The sequence below is a fragment of the Pan paniscus genome, chromosome X (genome assembly GCF_029289425.2).
Source record: "Pan paniscus chromosome X, NHGRI_mPanPan1-v2.0_pri, whole genome shotgun sequence".
Lineage (NCBI taxonomy): Eukaryota > Metazoa > Chordata > Mammalia > Primates > Hominidae > Pan > Pan paniscus.
In genome coordinates, this window is record NC_073272.2 from 70,203,023 (window position 1) to 70,223,730 (window position 20,708).

The 20,708-nt window shown below is 40.2% G+C and overlaps 1 protein-coding gene across 2 annotated transcripts in view; it reads right to left on the reverse strand.

Annotated features, from left to right (window-relative positions):
* Window positions 1–2,597: 2,597 nt before the first annotated feature.
* TEX11 (testis expressed 11) overlaps window positions 2,598–20,708 on the reverse strand; it is a 380,181-nt gene continuing 362,070 nt past the window's right edge. The window contains exons 29-30 of one of the 2 annotated variants that reach the window (XM_003820153.4): window positions 3,507–3,671; window positions 2,598–2,861 (exon numbers count right to left, since the gene is read on the reverse strand). In XM_003820153.4, the coding sequence (XP_003820201.2) occupies window positions 2,769–2,861; window positions 3,507–3,671 (258 nt within the window). In that variant the 3' untranslated portion in view covers window positions 2,598–2,768. The remainder of the gene's footprint in view (window positions 2,862–3,506; window positions 3,672–20,708) is intronic. The other variant, XM_055106718.1, reaches the window with a different exon arrangement.

Sequence of the window (20,708 nt, forward strand, 5' to 3'; positions counted from 1 at the left end):
AGGTGGGTGGATCTCCTGAGGTCAGGAGTTCGAGACTAGCCTGGCCAACATGGCGAAATCTCGTCTCTACTAAAAATACAAAAATTAGCCAGGCGTGGTGGCACATGCCTGTTGTCTCAGCTACTTGGGAGGTTGAGGCAGGAGAATCGCTTGAACCCGCGAGGCAGAGGTTGCAGTGTGCCGAGATAGTGCCATTGCACTCCAGCCTGGGCGACACAGCAAGACTCCATCTAAAAAAAAAAAAAAAAAGGAAGAAAAGAAAATGGAGCTATCAGTATGAACTCATGATTTTCTATGTGTGCATGTATACGTATACATTCATGTATACGTATGTACACATACACACATTTATTTCCCAGCTCTGTCCACTGAGAGGACCTAGAAATAATGTCACCCTCGTAACAATGAGTACACCTCTAGGACCCAGATCTTGGACACTACCACTCTGTTATAAGGCATCATGGCTCCTTGGAGAAATGACTGATTCCGGGTCTGGCACAGGGAAAGTACAAGATAAGCTCTGGTGCATCTTATTGTGCCACAAAATAAGGAAGTGCTGAAAGAATGATGGGGACATGTCAAATGGGGGTAAGGACCCAGCTTTGGGCAGCAAAATAAATAATGATAATGGCTTATAACCCATTTAATAAAACAGGAATCCATTAGTCTGTACTAAAATGTATTTTAAAAACATGAATAAATGGGGGAGAAGAAAAACCTCTACCTTACCAATGCCAACTAATAAATGAAGAAGGAATGATGGAAGCAGAAAAATCAACATTTAGCAACCATCACAGTACAAATGTTCAGGCAAGAATCACCAATGGATGCTAAAACTAGTGGTGAAAGTTTAATGAGGAATGTGGTATTTACTTAGTCTCAAACTATCTTTCACCAAGTACCTCATAATTAATTATTAACCACTAAGTACAAAATATTTAGCAACTGACTTTACATTGGAGGGACCTGGCAGACATCTTCTTAACTTCAGTAACAGGGCAAATTGACATTGTGTGCTTGCTGGTATGATGCACTGAGAACACATCATTTTTTTGTGGTATGCCTACCCAAAATGCATAAACTGAAGCTAATCATTAGGAAACATCAGAATCACCTAAATTGAGGTGCATGGTACAAAGTAATTAGCCTGTACTCTTCAAAAATGTCAAGGTCATAAAAGATAAGGAAAGATAGAGGAATCATTTCAGTTTGTAGGAGATGGTAGAGACATGACAACTAAATACAACTTATAATCCTGAACTTAGGAAGGACTTTACTAAGTTAATCAATCAGTGAAATTTGAATGCGGTCTGTGGATTAGATGGTAGAATTGAATCATTGTTAATTTCCTAATTTTGATGGTTGTACTGTGGTTATGTAAGAGAGTATCCCTGTTTTTATGAAATACTCACTGAAGCATTAAGGGGAAATGGGGCAGGATGTCTGCAAATTAATCTCAACTGGTTCAGAAAGAAACTGAGAGAGTGACAGGAAGGCAATGTGGTAAAAAATAAATAGAGAAGCTAGATAAAGGGTGTATGTCAATTCTTTGTGCTTGGTTGCAACTTTTCTTAAGTCTGAAACTATGTCAAAATCAAAAGTTTAAAAATGTTAATACAAATCAACTGGAGGAAAAAGGTAGTGTAATCTTATGGTACACTAATGCCAGTCTACCCAGAAAGAGGCTGCTCAACTGTATTGGTCAGGCCTCACTGGAACATGGGGCTTGGCTTTTGGAAGGTGAGGTGACCAGATCACATGAGGAACAACTAAGGGGTCTGAGGATGTTTACCTCGAAGGAGAAAAAGCCTGGAGGACAAAGATAGGTATGGCTTCTGTCTTCAGAGGCATCTCCAAGGGGCATCTGTGACACAGGAAGCAGATTTGTTACAGGGAGACAGACTTCTGTTTAGTATGAGGTAGGACATTTTACCAATTAGAGAGCAAAATAGGTGGGTTCAGCTATCTCAGGAGTTCCCTGTCATGGGATAAGTTCCTTTTTTTGTTTTTCGAGATGGAGTCTTGCTCTGTCACCTAGGCTGGCATACAGTGGCTCGATCTCAGCTCACTGCAACCTCTGCCTCCTGGGTTCAAACGATTCTCCTGCCTCAGCCTCCCGAGTAGCTGGGACTACAGGCACGCGCCACCATGCCTGGCTTTTTTTTTTTTTTGTATTTTTAGTAGAGATGGAGTTTTGCCATGTTGGCCAGGCTGGTCTTGAACTCCTGGCCTCAAGTGATCTGCCCACCTCAGCCTCCCAAAGTGCTGGGATTACAGGCACAAGCCACTACGCCTGGCCTGGAATAAGTTCTGTTAGAAACTGGGCAACGGATTCTCAAGGATGTTAGAGAGAGATTTCATGAATCAGATAAATGCTGGCCCTGGTGACCACTAAGGTCATTCCAAATAAGAGTCTGGGATTCTTTGATATCTTCAGGGATTAGGAATTTGAGCACTTTGGGAATAAAATGCAATCTGTGTTGAACTGGGATGAACATTCTCTTTTGTTCAGATGGGGCATAAACCATCTTGCTCTCACATGGTCTATTTCAATATCATCCTTAGCACTTTGGAAAATTCATTTGTCCCCCAGAAATGAGCTGGTCACCAAGGTAAATTCAGCATGCTTTTATTTTAGAAAGTTTATTCAACAACATGAAAACAGGGTCTGAGCAAACAGAAACAAAAGCTCAAGAGAAACTCTGGCAAAAATTTAAACAGTCAGCATCTCGGGACAATGTATCTTCTTCATGTGGCCATGAGTTTGCCTAATCTGACTTGCTCCAGTAGCCATGTTCATGAAAAACTGGGCCCCTGTTGTTACTCAATGCTTCCACAAGCTGACTATACAGCATATTCATCTGGGAAAGAGAACAACAAATAGATTTCTTGAGGGGAAACAGAAATGTGGGAAAGCTTCCCAGACCCACGATGATGGCATGAAAGTCTAACCGTTACCTTCGGAGATCTGAAGCATCTCAGATTTGGGGAGAAAATAGTCCTCTCTTGAGGAAAGGGAATCCCCTATTATAAGGGAGAAGATACTTAACTATAAAATATCCTTTGCTCTTATTTGGTAACAAGGCTTTTTCTCTACCAAACCTCTCCTGGTTAGCCAATGGCCCAGAACTCTGCAACTGAGAATAGTTCCTGGAGAAAATGCCTTTTTCAACAGTTATTGCTTTGAGCAGAGGCCAGTCCTTTCCCACATGCACTGGCACTGACAGTGATGCATCTTTCCAGAGCTCACTCTTGGCATTCCTCTTAATTAGATTCCATTTGCTATCCTTAAATTTCCCCCTGTTCTCTGTCCTTCTTGGTGTTTGCTCTAAGGAATTACTGTTTATGGTCTCCTGATTCTTGAAGTTATGTGGAACCATTGAGAGGAACAATGAGCAAGATCCTTTCCTAGCCAAGGAGGATGGGGTTGAGTCCTTGTGGAGAGCCCAGCCATAACCTCTTGCCCCCTAGGTCATGTCATCTGCCCTAGCCCTCTCCCTCCTTACCTGAGTTTCATAGCTTTCCTTGAAGGAGGTAAGGTGGTTAAGGAAACGCAAGGCCAGGCCACACCACTTTTCAGCAGATACATACTTGCTCCTGCTAAACATAAGTACTCCGGTATTCCAGGACTTGACCATCAGCCACAGAATCTCCATTTCTGGGTAGTCTTTCTGAAATCCAAGAACAGAAATTTTGCAGTTATTACTGTCACAGTTCACTGTGGCACTACCTGTATCCATGCTATGTCCCTTTATTACTAAACAAACAATAGGAGCTCTGCTGATGTTTAGGAAGGTCTGTGCTCCTGGAGAGTGTAGGAGGAGAGCACTTTGAAGGTTTGTCAGCTGTAGAATGTTCCATAGCAAGATCTCATGAAGAGACGTAAACCGAGGTCCTCTCTGACTGAAGGAAAGAATTAGAAAGATTCCTAATCTTCCTGAGGCACGAGAAAAACCTGCATACTGTTTGGGGCTTCCCTTGATTCTGTCTTCAGTCAATTACCTCCCTAATACCTACCTCTACTTTTCGGATAAGGTTGTCAAGAAGCAGTTTTATTGAATTTCTTAATTTCTGTCACCAGAATTAGTCCATATTTGGAGTAGAAATTATATTCATCTTCAGAGTTAAAGATATCTACCTAGCTATGAACACAGCACACATTTCTAAGATGGTCCCTTAGCCTTATCAGTGGTCTTTAACATGACTAATCACAAGATTATATTTGCTTCTTCACAATACTTTGCAATAGTGAAAAGTATTAGTCTAAGAAGCTACTTTCTTGGTTCTTGCATAGGAGATGGAACACAAAGAAAGCATTCATGTTAAAGCCCCAGAAGGGAGAAATGTGATAGGAGACACATTAGGCAGTAGCTTTTTGAGAGTGTCAAGAATGCTGTCTCAGCTGTCATCCTTTCATTCATTTGGATCCAAAAAGAAATTACTATACATAAAACACTGTGATAATGAGGGCACTAAGAGGGAAAAGACAAAACTTTTATCCTAAAGGTTGTGCAATGCTTTTGGGGACACAAGGCATCCACATGTAAAGATGACTTCACAAGGTATGTGATTAAGAGACACAAACATTAGGTGCTCTCATTCAGTTAAAGAAATGAGCACTAGGATATTCCAGTCAGAGGCGGTCTAGTCTCTGCTTGAAACACTACTCCTCATCCTTGTCCACTTCATAGACTTATACTTTTTCTTCAAATTCACAAGAACAGTTAGTTGTCTGTTCCCACAGTGAGCTTTCCATTCCTCTAATATAACTTATGTTATATTGTTTTGAAATGCTATGTATTTATCTCCTCCAGACTATTGAGTTCCTTGAGGTACAGGGAATTTTTCCTGTGCATTTTTGTATCTTCAGAGTCCAGCACTGTGCCTGGCACATAAGAGGCACAACAGATGTTTGCTGAATGAATGAATGAACAAATGAATCAATATCCAGTCAGATGCCACCTCCTCAGTGAGGATTTCCCTGGCTCTCCACAATTTCTTGCTCAAACCTCTTTGCCCCTCTGCTACTTTGTTCACAGCACCATAATAGTACTTTGAACACTGTACTGCCTGTCTCCCCCACTAGGCAGGGAGCCCCTTGAAGGTAAAATGACATTTGCCTTTGCTTGGCACAGTGTCTGATACAGGGTATGAGTGTTGTGATTTTAATGTTGTGAATGAAAAAAACGACTTAAACAAACAAACAAACATGATCTTAGGGTAGATGAGTAGGATCTACATATACAGAGATTATATGAAATGTGCAGAATAGGCAAAGCCATAGAGACAGAAAGGAGATTTGTGGTTGCCAGGGGCTGGGGAAGGGAGGTATGGGGAAGGACTGCTAATGGGTATAGAGTTTCTTTTGGGGATGACGAAAATGTTCTAGAATTAGATAATGGTGATGGTTGCACAATCTTGTGAATATACTATAACTCACTGAACTGTATACCTTAATGTGAGTTTTATGATATATGAACTAAATCTCAATTAAAAAGAAAAATATAGATATTCAGAGAAAGAGAAGGGCATTCCATGTGGGTAGAACAGAATAAATGAAGACTTGGATTGTACTTGAGAACAAGCATGTCTTAGGAAGACCAAGAGTTCTTTGGCCTAAGCAGACGATTTATGTAGAGGAGTTAACGGGAAATAAGACTGGAAATGTAGGATGGGGCTTCCTAAGCCTTTCCTCAATGTTCTTCCTCAGAACACTAGTGTCATGAGAAATGTTAACAGATGGTCTATGAAAATAGAGTTCTTTAGTCAAATACATTTTGGAAATGCCGCATTCTATATATCACCCTTTTGGAGCATTATAATGCACATTAGTTCACTGAAAGTTTAGGGAAGTTTTACAGTAAAGAAACCATGGAACTTTGTCTAACCCAGGGTATGTGGAACGTTTGCTAACATCTTGTGGGCTGGAGTGTTAAGGGTTTTTGCATTACAGGCTTCAGATTTTGAAATTTATCCTGCTGGCAACGGGAAGGCACTGAAACTTTTTGAGAAGGAGAGTGATATGATGAAAGTGTAGTTTTAATAAGATAGAAATGCCAGTGGTGTTTAGAACAGACCTCTGTGTGGGAAAACACAGACAGGGAGACGTGTTTAAAGGGAGTTATGGCCTGGCGCAGTGGCTCACACCTGTAATCCCAGCCCTTTGGGAGGCCAAGGCGGGCAGATCACCTGAGGTCGGGAGTTTGAGACCAGCCTGACCAACATGGAGAAACCCCGTCTCTACTAAAAATACAAAATAGCTGGGTGTGATGGCGCATGCCTGTAATCCCAGCTACTCGGGAGGCTGAGGCAGGAGAATCGCTTGAACCCAGGAGGCGGAGGTTGTGGTGAGCCGAGATTGTGCCATTGCACTCCAGCCTGGGCAACAAGAGTGAAACTCCAAACTCCGTCTCAAAAAATAAAATAAAGGCCCGGCGTGGTGGCTTGTGCCTGTAATCCCAGCACTTTGGGAGGCCGAGGCAGGCAGATCACGAGGTCAGGAGATCAAGAACATCCTGGCTAACATGGTGAAACCCTGTCTCTACTAAAAATACAAAACATTAGCCGGGCGTGGTGGCAGGCACCTGTAGTCCCAGCTACTCGGAAGGCTGAGGCAGGAGAATGGCGTGAACCTGGGAGGCGGAGCTTGAAGTGAGCCAAGATCGCACCACTGCACTCCAGCCTGGGCGACAGGGCGAGATTCTGTCTCAAAAAAATAAATAAATAAAAATAAAAATAAAAATAAAATAAAATAAAATAAAAGGAGTTGTGTGATCTAAGAATGAAGTGATGAGGGTCAGAACTAAAATAGTGACAATTTAGATGGACAGATGTAAGAATCATTTAAAGGAAGAATCAATAGAACTTGGTAACTGATTTGATATGGGGAATGACAGGTCAAGTGAAAATGGCTCTAAGGTATGTAGTTTGAATGGCTGAAAGAATGCTGGCATCACTGAAAGAAAAAATTGAAGGACATGTTTCTGGGGATAAGGGATAAAGACAACAATAAGTTCTATTTTAAACATGTTGGCTTGAGGTAACTCTGGAGATAAGCAGGCTGTTGCAGATATGGATTGGAACTCAGGTAATAGTTAAGTGTATTAATTCACTTAAAGGACAGAGTACAGAATACAGAGTAGCAAAGAGTAGAGAATATTGGAAATGTTCATAGTTGGGTGGTAAGAGGGAAAAGAACGCAGAGGAGTGGCGAGAAAATAAAGGACAAAGGAAAACAGAATTTCAATAAGGAGGCAGTGGTCAATAACGAAGGCCAGGGAAAAGAGACCATCATATTTGCCTAGACGGTGGTAATTTGTGGTCTTGTAAAGTGTGGCTGACAGTGCAGAATGTGAGGGAAAGACTGACTCAAGATGAGGACAAATAGGTTAGTAGGATCTTGTATACCACATTCAAGATTTTGGTCTTTATTTTAAGAGCAATGGGAAACTACTAAAGAGGATTTCAAAAGGTCATGCATACTCAAAAATGTAAAAGATTGGCTGGGCATGGTGGATCACACCTGTAACCCCAGGACTTTGGGAGGCCGAGGTGGGCGGATCACGAGGTCAAGAGATCGAGACCATCCTGGCCAACATGGTGAAACCTCATCTCTACTAAAAATACAAAAATTAGCTGGGCGTGGTGGCGGCTGCCTGTAGTCCCAGCTACTGGGGAGGCTGAGGCAGGGGAATCGCTTGAACCTGGGAGGCAGAGGTTGCAGTGAGCCGAGATTGCACCACTGCACTCCAGCCTGGCGACAGAGAGAGACTCCATCTCAAAAAAAAAAAAAAAAAAAAGGAAAAGAACACCTTGGTTGCTGGGCAAAGAAAGGAAGGAAGAAAGCAAGAGTAGATGCGAGACCAGTTAAAAGGTTCCTGAGATCACTAAAGTAGCTAAGATAAAAGGTGTGTAACTTGAACTAGGTTACTGATGGTGAAAGATAGGAGGAAGTAGATGAATTTGAGAGATATTTGGGAGGTCAAATTGATAGTACTTGGTGATAGATTAGAAGTGGGAGTGAGGGAGGTGCTGAGGATGACTCCTAGATGTCTGGCTTGGGCAACCAGAAGAATGATGGTGTCATCCAATGAGTTAGGGAACACTCGAGTTTTATTTTAATTTGCATTAGTTGCCCTCATGCCCAGCATTGCTTATGAAAATCATTAATCCTCAATAAAGAAATGCATCCACACAGCTACTGACCTGAAAGCCACATGGACTTGCCTACGTGTAATACAAATCAATGTCAGCAAACTGAGGTGTTTGCTCTGATGGTTTTTGGGGCCACATATTGGAAACCAGTTTTCTCTGTCCTCAACATCTTAATACATATGGCAGCCACGTAGATCTCTAACTGAATCGTAGGTATTCTGGAGCACAAATGCCTGTCCTTTTAGGCTCTCCATAGATTCCCAAAGTAAATAGTATATGCGTCAGCTTTATTAAGATACAATTAAAAAAAATACCATAGTTTACCTAAAGTGTACAATACGGTGGTTTTTAGTATATTCACAGTATTCACAGAGTTCTGCCACCATCACCACAATCAATTATGGAATATTTTCATTCCTCCAAAAGGAAAGCCCATGCCCATTGGCTCCATATTCCCCCTGCCCCCAGCCAATATCCTTCCATTTCCTCTCAACCTGCCCCCCTACCCCACTAAGCCCTGGGCAACCATTACTCTCATTTCTGTCTCTTATAGATTGGCCTTTTCTGGACATTTAAGATAAATGGGGCCAGGCAGTATGTGGGCCCTTGTGACTGACATCTTTCACTTACCATGTTTTCAAGGTTTATCCATGTTATAGCACGTGTTAGTACTTCATTCCTTTCAATGGACAAATAGTATTCCATTGAATGGAAATACCACATTTTGTTTACCCATTCATTGGCTAACAGACATTCAGGCTGTTTCCATTTTGGGCTATATGAATAACTTTGCTATGAACATTTGCTATGAGTCTTTGGACACATGTTTTCATTCCTCTTGGGTATACACCTACCAGTGGAATTTCTGGGTCACAGGGTAACTATGTTTAACCTTCTGGGAAGCTGCCAGACTTTTTCAAAGCTAGAACAATATGAACAATAAAATAAAGTAATATTGTATTATAACCCAAAGTATAAAATACATATCTGCCTGGGTGTGGTGGCTCATGCCTATAATCCCAGCACTTTGGAAGGCCAAGGAGGGTGAGTTGCTTGAGCTCAGAAGGCTGAGACCAGCCTAGGAGACATGGTGAAACCGCATCTCTACCAAACATACAAAAAATTAGCTGGGTGTAGTGGCATGTGCCTGTAGTCTCAGCTACTTGGGAGGCTGAGGTGGGAGGATCTCTTGAGCCCAGGAGGTCAAGGCTACAGTGAACCATCATCATGCCATTGCACTCCAGCCTGGGTGATGGAGTGAAACTCCATTTCAAAAAAAAACCCACAAAACTTATGGGTTTTTTTTTTTTTTTCATAGAGACAGAGTGTCACTTTATTGCCCAGGCTGGTCCCAAACTTCTGGCTTCAAGTGAACCTCCCACCTCGGCCTCCGAAAGTGCTGGGATTACATGCATGAGCCACTCCACCAGGCCTAAAATGTTTTGTGGTATCTTGTGCTATTTATTAATTCATGTAACCAAAACTATTTGTTTCTTATACAGCTTCTGAGTGGGTCCTCTCCATTCCATGATTTAAAAAAATGCTTTCCTCTGTTTTTTCCTAATGCTTTTATAGCTTTGATTTTATGTTTAGCTCTTTAATCTATCTGGATTTTCTTTATTTCTTCCTTTTGGACTTTATTTTTGTGCATGGTATAAGGCAAAAAATAATACTATCACTTATATAGTACTTACTATGTGCTGCTATAAGTGCTTTATATATATTAAGTTATTTAATACTAATAATACTGTAAGGTAGGCACTTTTTTTAGCTTTTATTTATTTATTTATTTTTCATAGAGACAAGATCTCGCTATGTTGGCCAGGCTGGTCTTGAACTCCTGGCCTCAAGCGATACTCCTGCCTTTGCCTCCCAAAGTGCTGAGATTATTATTATATTTATTTTACAGATGAGGATACAGAGGTATACATAATTAATTAATAAGACCAAAGTCATACAGCTAATAAATGGTGTAGCCAGAATTTATTTGAACTGGCTATGTGGCTCCAAAGTCTGTTCTCTTAACCACTATGCTATAACGCCCCTCAGTTTAAAAATAAGGATGTAACTTTGCTTTTTAAATTGTCCCAATACCATTTTACCAATTGTTCCCTCAGTGATGTGATATACCTTCTCCATTGCATACAAAATTCTCATAGATAGGTGGATCTCCTTCTGGGCTCAGTCCTGTTCTATTAATCTCTTTGTAGATTTTTGCACTAACGCCATACTTTTAAAATTAATATCATTTTACAGTTTTAAAAGTATTTGATAAGGCAAATCCTTCCTTGTTCTTTTACAAAAAAATGTTTTGGTTCATTTTCTTTTAGGGAAGAATTTTAGAATCATCAAGTTTCATTAAAAATCCTATTGAGATTTTAATTTTGACTGAATTTATTGCATTGAATTTAGGGAAACTGACTTTATACTGTTAGGGCTTTCCTGTCCAAGAACATGGTATATATTTCCATTTGTTTGAGACTTATGCATTCTTGAAAGCAGAATGGAACCATCTGTAGGCAGAGAGTAAAAATGATGGACAGGCAGTAAAATGCCTCAGGAAGTAGAAGGGGATTGAACTGACAGTGCAAGGTTGAGAAAATTTCTTTTGAAAAAAGAAGAAAGGCGAGTAGATAGGTACAGTGGTAGAATGTTATGGTTGAGACATGGGCCAATGAGGGATCTCATATGTGATGCCCTTGATCTTCTCAACTGAAATGATATGATGAGATCATCTAATGGGGAATGAGGTAGGTCTAAGTTTTTACGAGATTAGAAAAGGTTTGAAGCAGCCACTTTACTTGAGTTTGCCAAAAAGTTGACAAGAATAAAAGAATTTCTGAGCAGCAATGAGAACCCACTGAAAGCTTAAGAGAATGAATCTGTACTGGGCCAGATCTAGATGGTTCTGTAACTTTCTTTAGTGCTTCTGCTGCTCAAGATCAGGAGCAGAAGAACTGATGGTGGCAAGGTACCAGGTTTGGAAAAAAATGAAACAGCAGGAATAATCAAAAGAAGAGAGAAAGAGAGAAGGAAGGGGAGGAAAGAAGGGAGGGAAGAAGGAAGGAAGCAAATAAAGAAATAAAGAAAAGAGAAAGAAAGAGAAAAAGAAAAAAAAGGTAGTTAGACTGGACTATAATAGAGTGGGAAAAGACGAGTGATTTGAAGTTCAAGTGAGAACAGAGAATAGATATGGGGAAGTAAGGGAGATTAGACTCAATAGAAAAGTGTTGCGTTAGTTACCAATCTTGAAGATGGAGCAGTGCCACAGTGGGTGGCTTATATGGGAGGTAGACAGTGGCTAAAAAGTGAAAAACGGAAACTGTGAGGTACAAGAATTGCTAACATGGATGCCAAAGTCACTTAGGATAATAAATAACAATGAAGTTACCAAGGAAGGAAAAGGTGGGTCCAGGACATGACAACATTGGTGATGAAGAGATATAGGTTTTAAGTGAAGAGAAGCCGTAGGAAGGTGGTATATAAATAGTACAAAGTGCCACCATGGAGCAAAGATCCAGGTAATTTAGTCCCTTCTGCTGAGAAAAAGGGAGTTGGAAAAGATGAGACCTCCATAAAAATTGGTAGTGAGGGACACGTTTTCTTCAGGGAAGATTCTGTTTTGTTCTAAGAAGAAGGGAGAGAAGGAGGTGAAGGTTGATGATAAAGAGAATATTGACTATTGCCTGGGAAAAACTCTGTCTTGTTTTGGGGGTTGAATGAGGTTATGGATAGATAGCCTTAAGGGTCTAGGTAAGGATTTGGGAAATACAGAGTTGTTAAAAGATTTGAGGGAAAGGGAGTGATAGAGCAAAAGTTGTGTTTTAGGGAGATATATTTGATAGGGATGCACAGGAAAAAATGGAGAAGAGAAGAAAGAGCCAGAGACCAATTAGGAAACTACAAAGCTGTAGGAGAGACACAATATCAAAGTCTGACTCAAAGATGGCTTTGTATGAACCTCAATTCCAGTCTCAGGGAGACGTGAGGCTTGGAAGGAGGAAGATTTAGATGAAAGAAGGCTGGGTGCAGGGGCTCACACCTATAATCCCAGCACTTTGAGAGGACATGGCAGGAGGATTGCTTGAGCCCAGGAATTTGAGACCAGCCTGGGCAACATAGTAAGACCTCCTCTCAATTAAAAAAATTTTATTAAAAAATAGATGAAAGAAAACCCAAGGACCATTGTCCTATGAAGAAATAACACGGCTGCAATTTTTAGCTTTGCCATTATATAGTGGTATGACCTTGTGTCAGATATTTAACCTTTCAATGCCTCAATTTGCAAAATAATGAGCTTAAATTAGGTAACTGCAAAGATCATTAGTTTCCAGTTCTAAATTTTCTCAGTCATTGAATGAAGCTTTACCTTATATTTCCTTTAGATCCCAATTGCCTAATCTATGAACTTATATAAGATTGGCAGAAGTAGGAACTGAGATGAAATTGAACGAGTAGAAGGCCAAACAAGAGACAAAAGATACTGATAAATGACCTTCTCAAACTTTAATGTGCATAAAAGACACTTGGAAATATATATATATATATATATATATATATATATATATATTTTTTTTTTTTTTTAAGATGGAGTCTCACTCTGTTGCCCAAGCTGGAGTGCAGTGGTGTGATCTTGGCTCATTGCAACCTCCGCCTCCTAGGTTCAAGCAATTCTTCGGCCTCAGCCTCCCAAGTAGCTGGGATTACAGGCGCCTACCACTACGCCCGGCTAACTTTTGTAATTTTGGTAGAGACAGGGTTTCACCATGATGGCCAGGCTGGTTTTGAACTCTGACCTCAAGTAATCCATCCGCCTCGGCCTCCCAAAGTGCTAGGATTACAGGCGTGAGCCACCGTGCCCGGCCGGAAGTATAGCTAAAACGCAGACTGATTCAGTAGGTCTGGGGCCTAAGATTCCATGCTTCTAACAAGCTCCTAGGGGATGCTGATCACGCTTTGGGAAGCAAACTCTTAGAGAATGTAGCTCAGTAGTTTGAATCACCTTAGCTTCCCTTGTAAAAGGAAAGAGTCTGTGTTCTTCTGGGCTTCTTGGTTACAAAATGCCTTTGTGACTCTGTGACTCTGACATCAGCTGTGAGGATTAGGTTTGTCCCTTCTCTTTAAGTGTAGGTTTCCCCCCCACCATTATTTAAGTCTTTGTATATTCTTAAAAATGAACCAAGAAATTTCCACTTCCATGAGACGGAATAAATGTACTTATCCCTATTCTTCCTGCTAAATAAAACTAACTCCTGAACATTATACATAAAACAAACATAAGAAACCTCTGAAAGGTGTAGAGAAAGGGAAGACCTTGGAGCCAAGGATTGACACAGTGATAAGTTCTCTGGGTTTTCTTTTTGCTTCATATACCCCAAACTTGGTGCTAGAGATGCCAACAGACATAGACCCAAAAAGAAAAAAAAAGAAAAAAGCCCCAAGAAAAGTCTGCTGTCTCTAGCCAAGGGACCAGTAGTAAAAAGGAGTCCTCTACCTTGAGTATCAATGATGGAGGTCAAGTTAGAAACTTAGGCTTGTTTCTACTTCTACCTGGAAGTAACAAGGCTGGGCCCACTCCCTTGCTAAAGCAGGTCAGAGAAACCAAGTTAAAACAGAAGGTTTAAATGAGATCCAGAGTCTCAGAACAAAATATGAAATTGTCCAGGTTAAACAAATTTACTCATTATACCAATAATCAGGAAGATCTCAAATAATGAAAAAAGACAATGAATTGATGCCAACACTGAGACGACAGAAATGTTACGATACCTGACAAAGATTCTTTTCTATGACTTAAAAAATGGGGTAAAATACATATAGCACAAAATTTAACCATCTTAATCATTTTAAGTGAACAGTTTAGTGGCGTTAAGTACATTCACATTGTTGTGCTATCATCACTACCATCCATCTCCAGAACCAGTTTCATCTTGCATAGCTAAAGATCTGTACCCATTATATAATAACCCCAGTCCTTGGTGACTACCACTTTACTTTCTTTTTTTTTCAATTGTTTATTAAATAATTTTTTTTATTATGGAGATAATTAAATGACATGTTTGTTGTCTGAAAGAGATAGACACTTTTGCTTGTTTATGGAGATATAAAATGTAAATGCCTTACTATTTTATTCCCTTCCATAAACACTGAGTTTGAGTAATTTTGCTGGATTCTTCAAACACTGAGTATTTTCTCATGTAAAACTGAGTGAACAACCCTGACTGGGAAATAGAAGCTCAAGCCCAGTGTCTCCAAGCTAAGGTCAATCTTGAGCCTGCAAGAAGAGGCCATTAAACACCCAGTCAGCTCTTCCTGGGGAGCCTCCCCTGCAGGTGTCCATCTCTATGAATTTGACCACTCTGGGTACTTCATATAAATAGAAGGATACAATATTTGTCCTTTTGTAACAAACAATGACTTGATGAATCTCTAGAGAATTATGCTAAGTGAAAAGAACCAATCTTGGCCAGGTGTGGTGGCTCATGCCTATAATCCCAGCACTTTGGGAGGCCAAGGAGGGAGGATCGCTTAGTCCAGGAGTTTGAGACCATCTCTACAAAAAAATTAAAAAATTAGCTGGGCTTGGTGGTGCATGCCTGTGGTCCCAGCTACTCGGGGAGTTGAGGTGGGAGGATCGCTTAAGCCTGGGGGGCTGAGGCTGAGCTATGATCAGCTTCACTGCACTCTAGCCTGGGTGACAGAGCAAGACCCTGTCTCAAAAAAAGCCAATCTCAAAAAGTTATGTACTGTATGATTCCAAATCTCAAAAGCTATATACTGTTTGATCACATTTATATGACATGCTTGAAATGACAAAATTATAGAAATTGGTAATAGATTTGCGGTTGTCAGGGTTTAAGGAGGAGCTGCGAGTGGGAGAGAAGAGTGTGAGGGCTATACAAAGGAAACATGAGGAATACTTGTGGTGACAGAAATGCAATGCTCTAAGTCTTGATTGTGATAATGCCAACATCTTGATTGTGATGTTGTACTATAGTTTTGTTATCGTTGGGGGAAACTGGGTAAAGAGTACATGAGCACTTTGGGAGGACAAGGCGAGCAGATCACTTGAGGCCAGAAGTTCGAGACCAGCCTGTCCTACATGGTGAAAACCCATCTCTACCGAAAATACAAAAAAATTTAGCCAGGCATGGTGGCATGTGCCTGTAGTCCCAGCTACTCGGGAGGCTGAGGCATGAGAATCACTTGAACCTGGGAGGCGGAGGTTGCAGTAAGCCGAGATGGCGCCACTGCACTCCAGCCTGGGTGACAGAGCGAGACTCTGTCTCAAAAACAAACAAACAATAAAAAGAGTACACGAGATCTCTCTGTGTTATTTCTTACAAATGCGTGTAAATCTACAATTATTTCAAAATAAAATTTTGATTTAAAAAAACCTGAACAATCGACTTCTTCTTAAAAATTATCTAGAATATGAACCTACATAGGTTGATAGGTTTGTCTGCTTAAGCCTGGGAGTCATCTCCCTGCTTTTTCATTACCACTAGCTTCTAAATATCAACTTGAGCTTCTCCTTTAAACTAAAATTTCCTAGCAAAAACTGGTAAAGAAGCCACGCACCTCCAGTGGAAACAGCCCTGTAGTTGATGTGCAATGGACTGAATGTTTGTGTCCCCTCAAAATTAGTATGTTAAAATCCTAACCTCCAAGTTGATGATATTAGGAGGTGGGGCTGTTGGGAGGTGATAAGGTCATAAGAGGAGTGCTCTCATGAATAGGATTAGTGCCCTTATAAAACAGACCCTAGAGAGATCCTTTACCCCTTCTGCCATGTGAGCTTACAGTCAGAAAGGACCCTCTATGGGGAAGCGGACCCTCACCGGACACTGAATCTGCCAGTGTCTTGATCTTGGACTTTCTATCCTCCCAAACTGTGAGAAATAAATTTCTGTTATTTATGATCCACCCACTCTATGGTATTTTTGTTATAGCAGCCCAAACTGACTAAGACAGGAGCTCAGAAGACCTGCATTCTAGTCCTGACTCTCACTCATTAGTCATGAATGACCTTAGGTAAATTGGTTACTTGACTTTTTGAATCTTAAAATTCCCTCATTGATAAATTAGGGATAACAATAGCAGCATTGTCTACTTCATATAATTGCTGTTGGAGGTTGTACGAGAGAGTGGACGTAAGAGTACTCTGCTCAGTCTAAAGCATAATATTGTGAGGCATGAGGTTTTATATTTGTATGATAGCCATTTTGCCAGTGTGTGGAGGCACTTGATAAAGGTTATCTGCTCAGTGAATAATGAATGAGTGACTGGTCATTAAAAAAGTCAGTCAAACAAAGGCAGAATTTTCTCCCAAGCATTTAAAACAAAGGAGATGCACGGCACATTCAATCAAATAGGATAAAGCAACATATATAATATAAAGAGCCAAGAGGGTTATTAAATTAATCACTGCAGGCTGGGCGTGGTGGCTCACGCCTGTAATCCCAGCACTTTGGGAGGCCGAGGTGGGCGGATCACAAGGTCAGGAGATCAAGACCATCCTGGCTAATACGGTGAAACCCCGTCTCTACTAAAAATACAAAAAAATTAGCCGGGTGTGGTGGCGGGTGCCTGTAGTCCCAGCTACTCAGGAGGCTGAGGCAGGAGAATGGCATGAACCCGGGAGGCGGAGCTTGCAGTGAGCCGAGATCGCGCCACTGCACTCCAGCCTGGGTGACACAGTGAGACTCCGTCTCAAAAAAATAAATAAATAAAAAATAAATAAATAAAAATTAAAAAATAAAAAAATAAATTAATCACTGCATTAAAAAGCTAACTATCCAGTCATGTTTCAGGGGATGAGCAATAAATGGATGGGAAACTCATGAGAAAAGTAGAAAAACATTAAGCTCTCTAACAGGTAACCCAAGAGCCAGAGAATTGGAACTGCAATATATTGGACAGAATGAAAGTGGCAAAAACAAAATGCACAGAGAAATTTTGGCCTTATAGAGAGACTATGGAAATTGATCAACTTGGAGTTATAGTACAATCTAATTTCAGTTTGTATTGGTCACTATGGCAAACACACCTGAAAGGTCCAGATGAGGCTCATGGCTTAGAAATAGAATTTCCTATTCATCCGAGAAGACAGTAAAATAAATAATCCAAATGTCCAATGTTGAAGTTTTTATTTTTAAACTTAAATTCACACAGGCCATAATTACACATCTCCAGGAGAATTCTAGGCTTTGGTAAGTCAATGCTAGTTTGTATCAGATTGTCACCCTGCTATAATGTTCCACCATCTGTTGTGATTTGCAGATAGTCATGTCTCACTTCACAATGGGGACACAAGCTGAGAAATGTATCATTAGGTGATTTCGTCATTGTGTGAATATCATAGAGTGTCCTTACACAAACTTATATGGTATAGCCTCCTACACACCTAGGCGATATGGTAAAGCCCATTGCTCCTAGGCTACAAACCCATACAGCATGTGACTCTACTGACTACTGCAGGCAACTGTAACCCAGAGGTAAGTATTTGTGTATCTAAACATAGAAATGGTAGAGGAAAAATGTGGTATGAAAGATAAAAAATGGTACTCCTGTATAGGGCACTAACCATGAATAGAGCTTGCAGGACTACAAGTTGCTCTGGGTGAGTCAGTGAGTGAGTGGTGAGTGAACATGAAGGTGTAGGACATTCTTGTACATTACTGCAGACTTTATAAACACTGTATACCTAAGCTGCACTCAGTTTATTAAAGGGTATTTTTCTTTCTTAATAATAAATTAACTTTGGCCAGGTGTGGTGGCTCACACCTGTATTCTCAGCACTTTGGGAGACCAAGGTGGGCAGATTACTTGAGCAGATTACTTGAACCTGAGTTTGAGACCAGCCTGGGCAACATGGTGAAACCCTGTCTCTACTAAAAATACAAACAAATTAGCAGGGTGTGGTGGTGCGCACGTGTGGTCCCAGCTACTCAGGAGGCTGAGGTGGGAGGATTGATTGTACCTGGGAGGTCAAAGCTGTAGTGAGCTGAGATCATGCCACTGCACTCCAGCCTGGGTGACAGAGACTTTGTCTCAAAAAATATATAAATATAAATTGACCTTGTCTTACTGCAACTTTTTTCCTTTATAAACTGTAATCCCAGCACTTTGGGAGGTTGAGGCGGATGGATCACTTGAGGTCAGGAGTTTGAGACCAGCCTGACCAACATGGTGAAACCCTGTCTCTACTAAAAATACAAAATTAGCCAGATGTGGTGGCACACGCCTGTAATCCCAGCTACTTGGGAGGCTGAGGCAGCAGAATCACTTGAGCCTGGGAGGCAGAGGTTGCAGTGAGCCGAGATTGTGCCTTCGCACTCCAGCGTCAGTGACAGCGAGACTCCATCTCAAAAAGAAAAACAAAAAAAAAAAAAACCCAAAAAAACAAACAAAAAAAACCCAAAGAAAACCTTTTTAATTAAAAAAAAATTTTTTTTTTGGCCAGTCATGCTGGCTCACGCCTGTAATCCCAGCACTTTGGGAGGCTGAAGTGGGACAATCACTTGAGGTCAGGAGCTTGAGGCCAGCCTGGCCAATGTGGTGAAACCTCGTCTCCAGTAAAAATACAAAAATTAGCCGGGTGTGGTGGCATGCACCTATAGTCTCAGCTATTTGGGAGGCTGAAGCAGGAAAACTGCTTGAACCCGGGAGGCAGATGTTGCAGTGAGCCGAGATTGCGCCATGACACTCCAGCCTGGGTGACAGAGCAAGACTCTGTCTCAAAAAAACAAAAACAAAACAAAAAACCCCAACTTTTTGACTCTTTTGTAATAACATTTAGCTTAAAACACAAACACATTATACAGTTGTACAAAAATATTTTCTTTATCTCCTTATTGTATAAGTGTTTTCCTATTTTTAATTTTTTAAAAAACTTTTAAAACTTTTTGTTAAAAACTAAGACACAAACACACACTTTAACCTAGGCCTACCCAGGGCCAGGATCATCAATATCACTGTCTCCCACCTCCACATCTTGTCCTGCTGGAAAGGCTTCTTGGGCAAAACATACATGGAGCTGTCATTTCCCAGGATGATAATGCCATTTTCTGGAATGTCTCCTGAAGGACTTGCCTGAAGCTGCCTTACAGTTTTAACTTTCTTTTATAAGTAAAAGGAATATACTTTAAAATAATGATAAAAGTATAGTAAATACATGAAACAGTAACATAGTAATTTGTTATATCATTAACAAGAATTATGGACTGTATCTAATTGTATGTGCTGTACTTTTACATGACTGGCAGTTCAGTAAGTTTTGTTAACACTGGCATTACTACAAACATGTGAGTAATGTGTTGCCTTACGATGGCTATGATGTCACTAGGTGACAGGAATTTTTCAGCTCCATTATAATCTTACAGGACCACCATTATATATTATGAAATATCATTATGTGGCACATGACTATATTTATATATTAAGAAGTAGTTGAGTCAAGAGCAGTCAGGATCCTCAGATATTAACATGGACTCAAATAATGACTTTCTGTGTAACTTTAAGCAAGGCATGTAGTGTTCTTAATGTTTTATAGCTCTCTTATAATAACAATACTGCCTTACACGTGTACAAGCTGTTAAAGTTTACAAAACATACATTATTTTCATTGATCCTTACAACCCCAGTGTGGGAGAGTCAGATCAGGTATTATTCCCACTTTACAAATGTGAAAACTGAAGTCAAACAGCAGAGGAGTGATATTAATATGCAACAGCAAACAAACAAAACATCATTTAGACCCTTACCTCACACTATAACAAAATTTAAAATGAATCATAGAGCTACATGTCAGAGATAAAAGTATAAAACTTCTACAGAAACACGTAGGAAAAAATCTTTGTAAACGTGGGTTGGGCAAAGATTTCTCAGCATGACCAAAACACTACCCACAAAAGAAAAAATTGATAGATTGGACTTCATCAAAATTAAAAACTTTGGCTCTTCAAATGATACCCTTAAGAAAATGAAAAGACAAGCCAGAGACTAGGAGAAAATACTTACAAATCATATATCTGGTAAAGGACTTGTATCCAGAATATATAAAGAACTCTTATAACTCAATAAAAAATTCCATTTTAAAAATGGGAAAATAATTGAATAGACATTTATCCAAACACAATATACAAACAGTCAATAAGTACATGAAAAAATGATCATCACCATTAGCCATCAAGGAAATATAAATCAAAACCACAATGGCTATAACAAAAAAAAGAAAAGATGAACAATAGCAAGTGTTGAGAATGTAGAGAAGCTGGAATCCACATACACCGCTAGTGAAAATGTAAAATGGTATGGCCACTTTGGCAAACAGACTGCAGCTCCTCCAAAAGTTGAACATAGATTTACCTGATGACCCAACAATTCCATTCCTAGGTATATATTCAAGAGAATTAAACACATATGCTCACAAAAACACTTGCACATGAATATTTATAGTAGCATTATTCATGATAGCCAAAAGGTGGAAACAACTCAAATATCTATGAACTGATGAACAGATAAACAAAGTGTGTTATATCCATTCCCTAGAA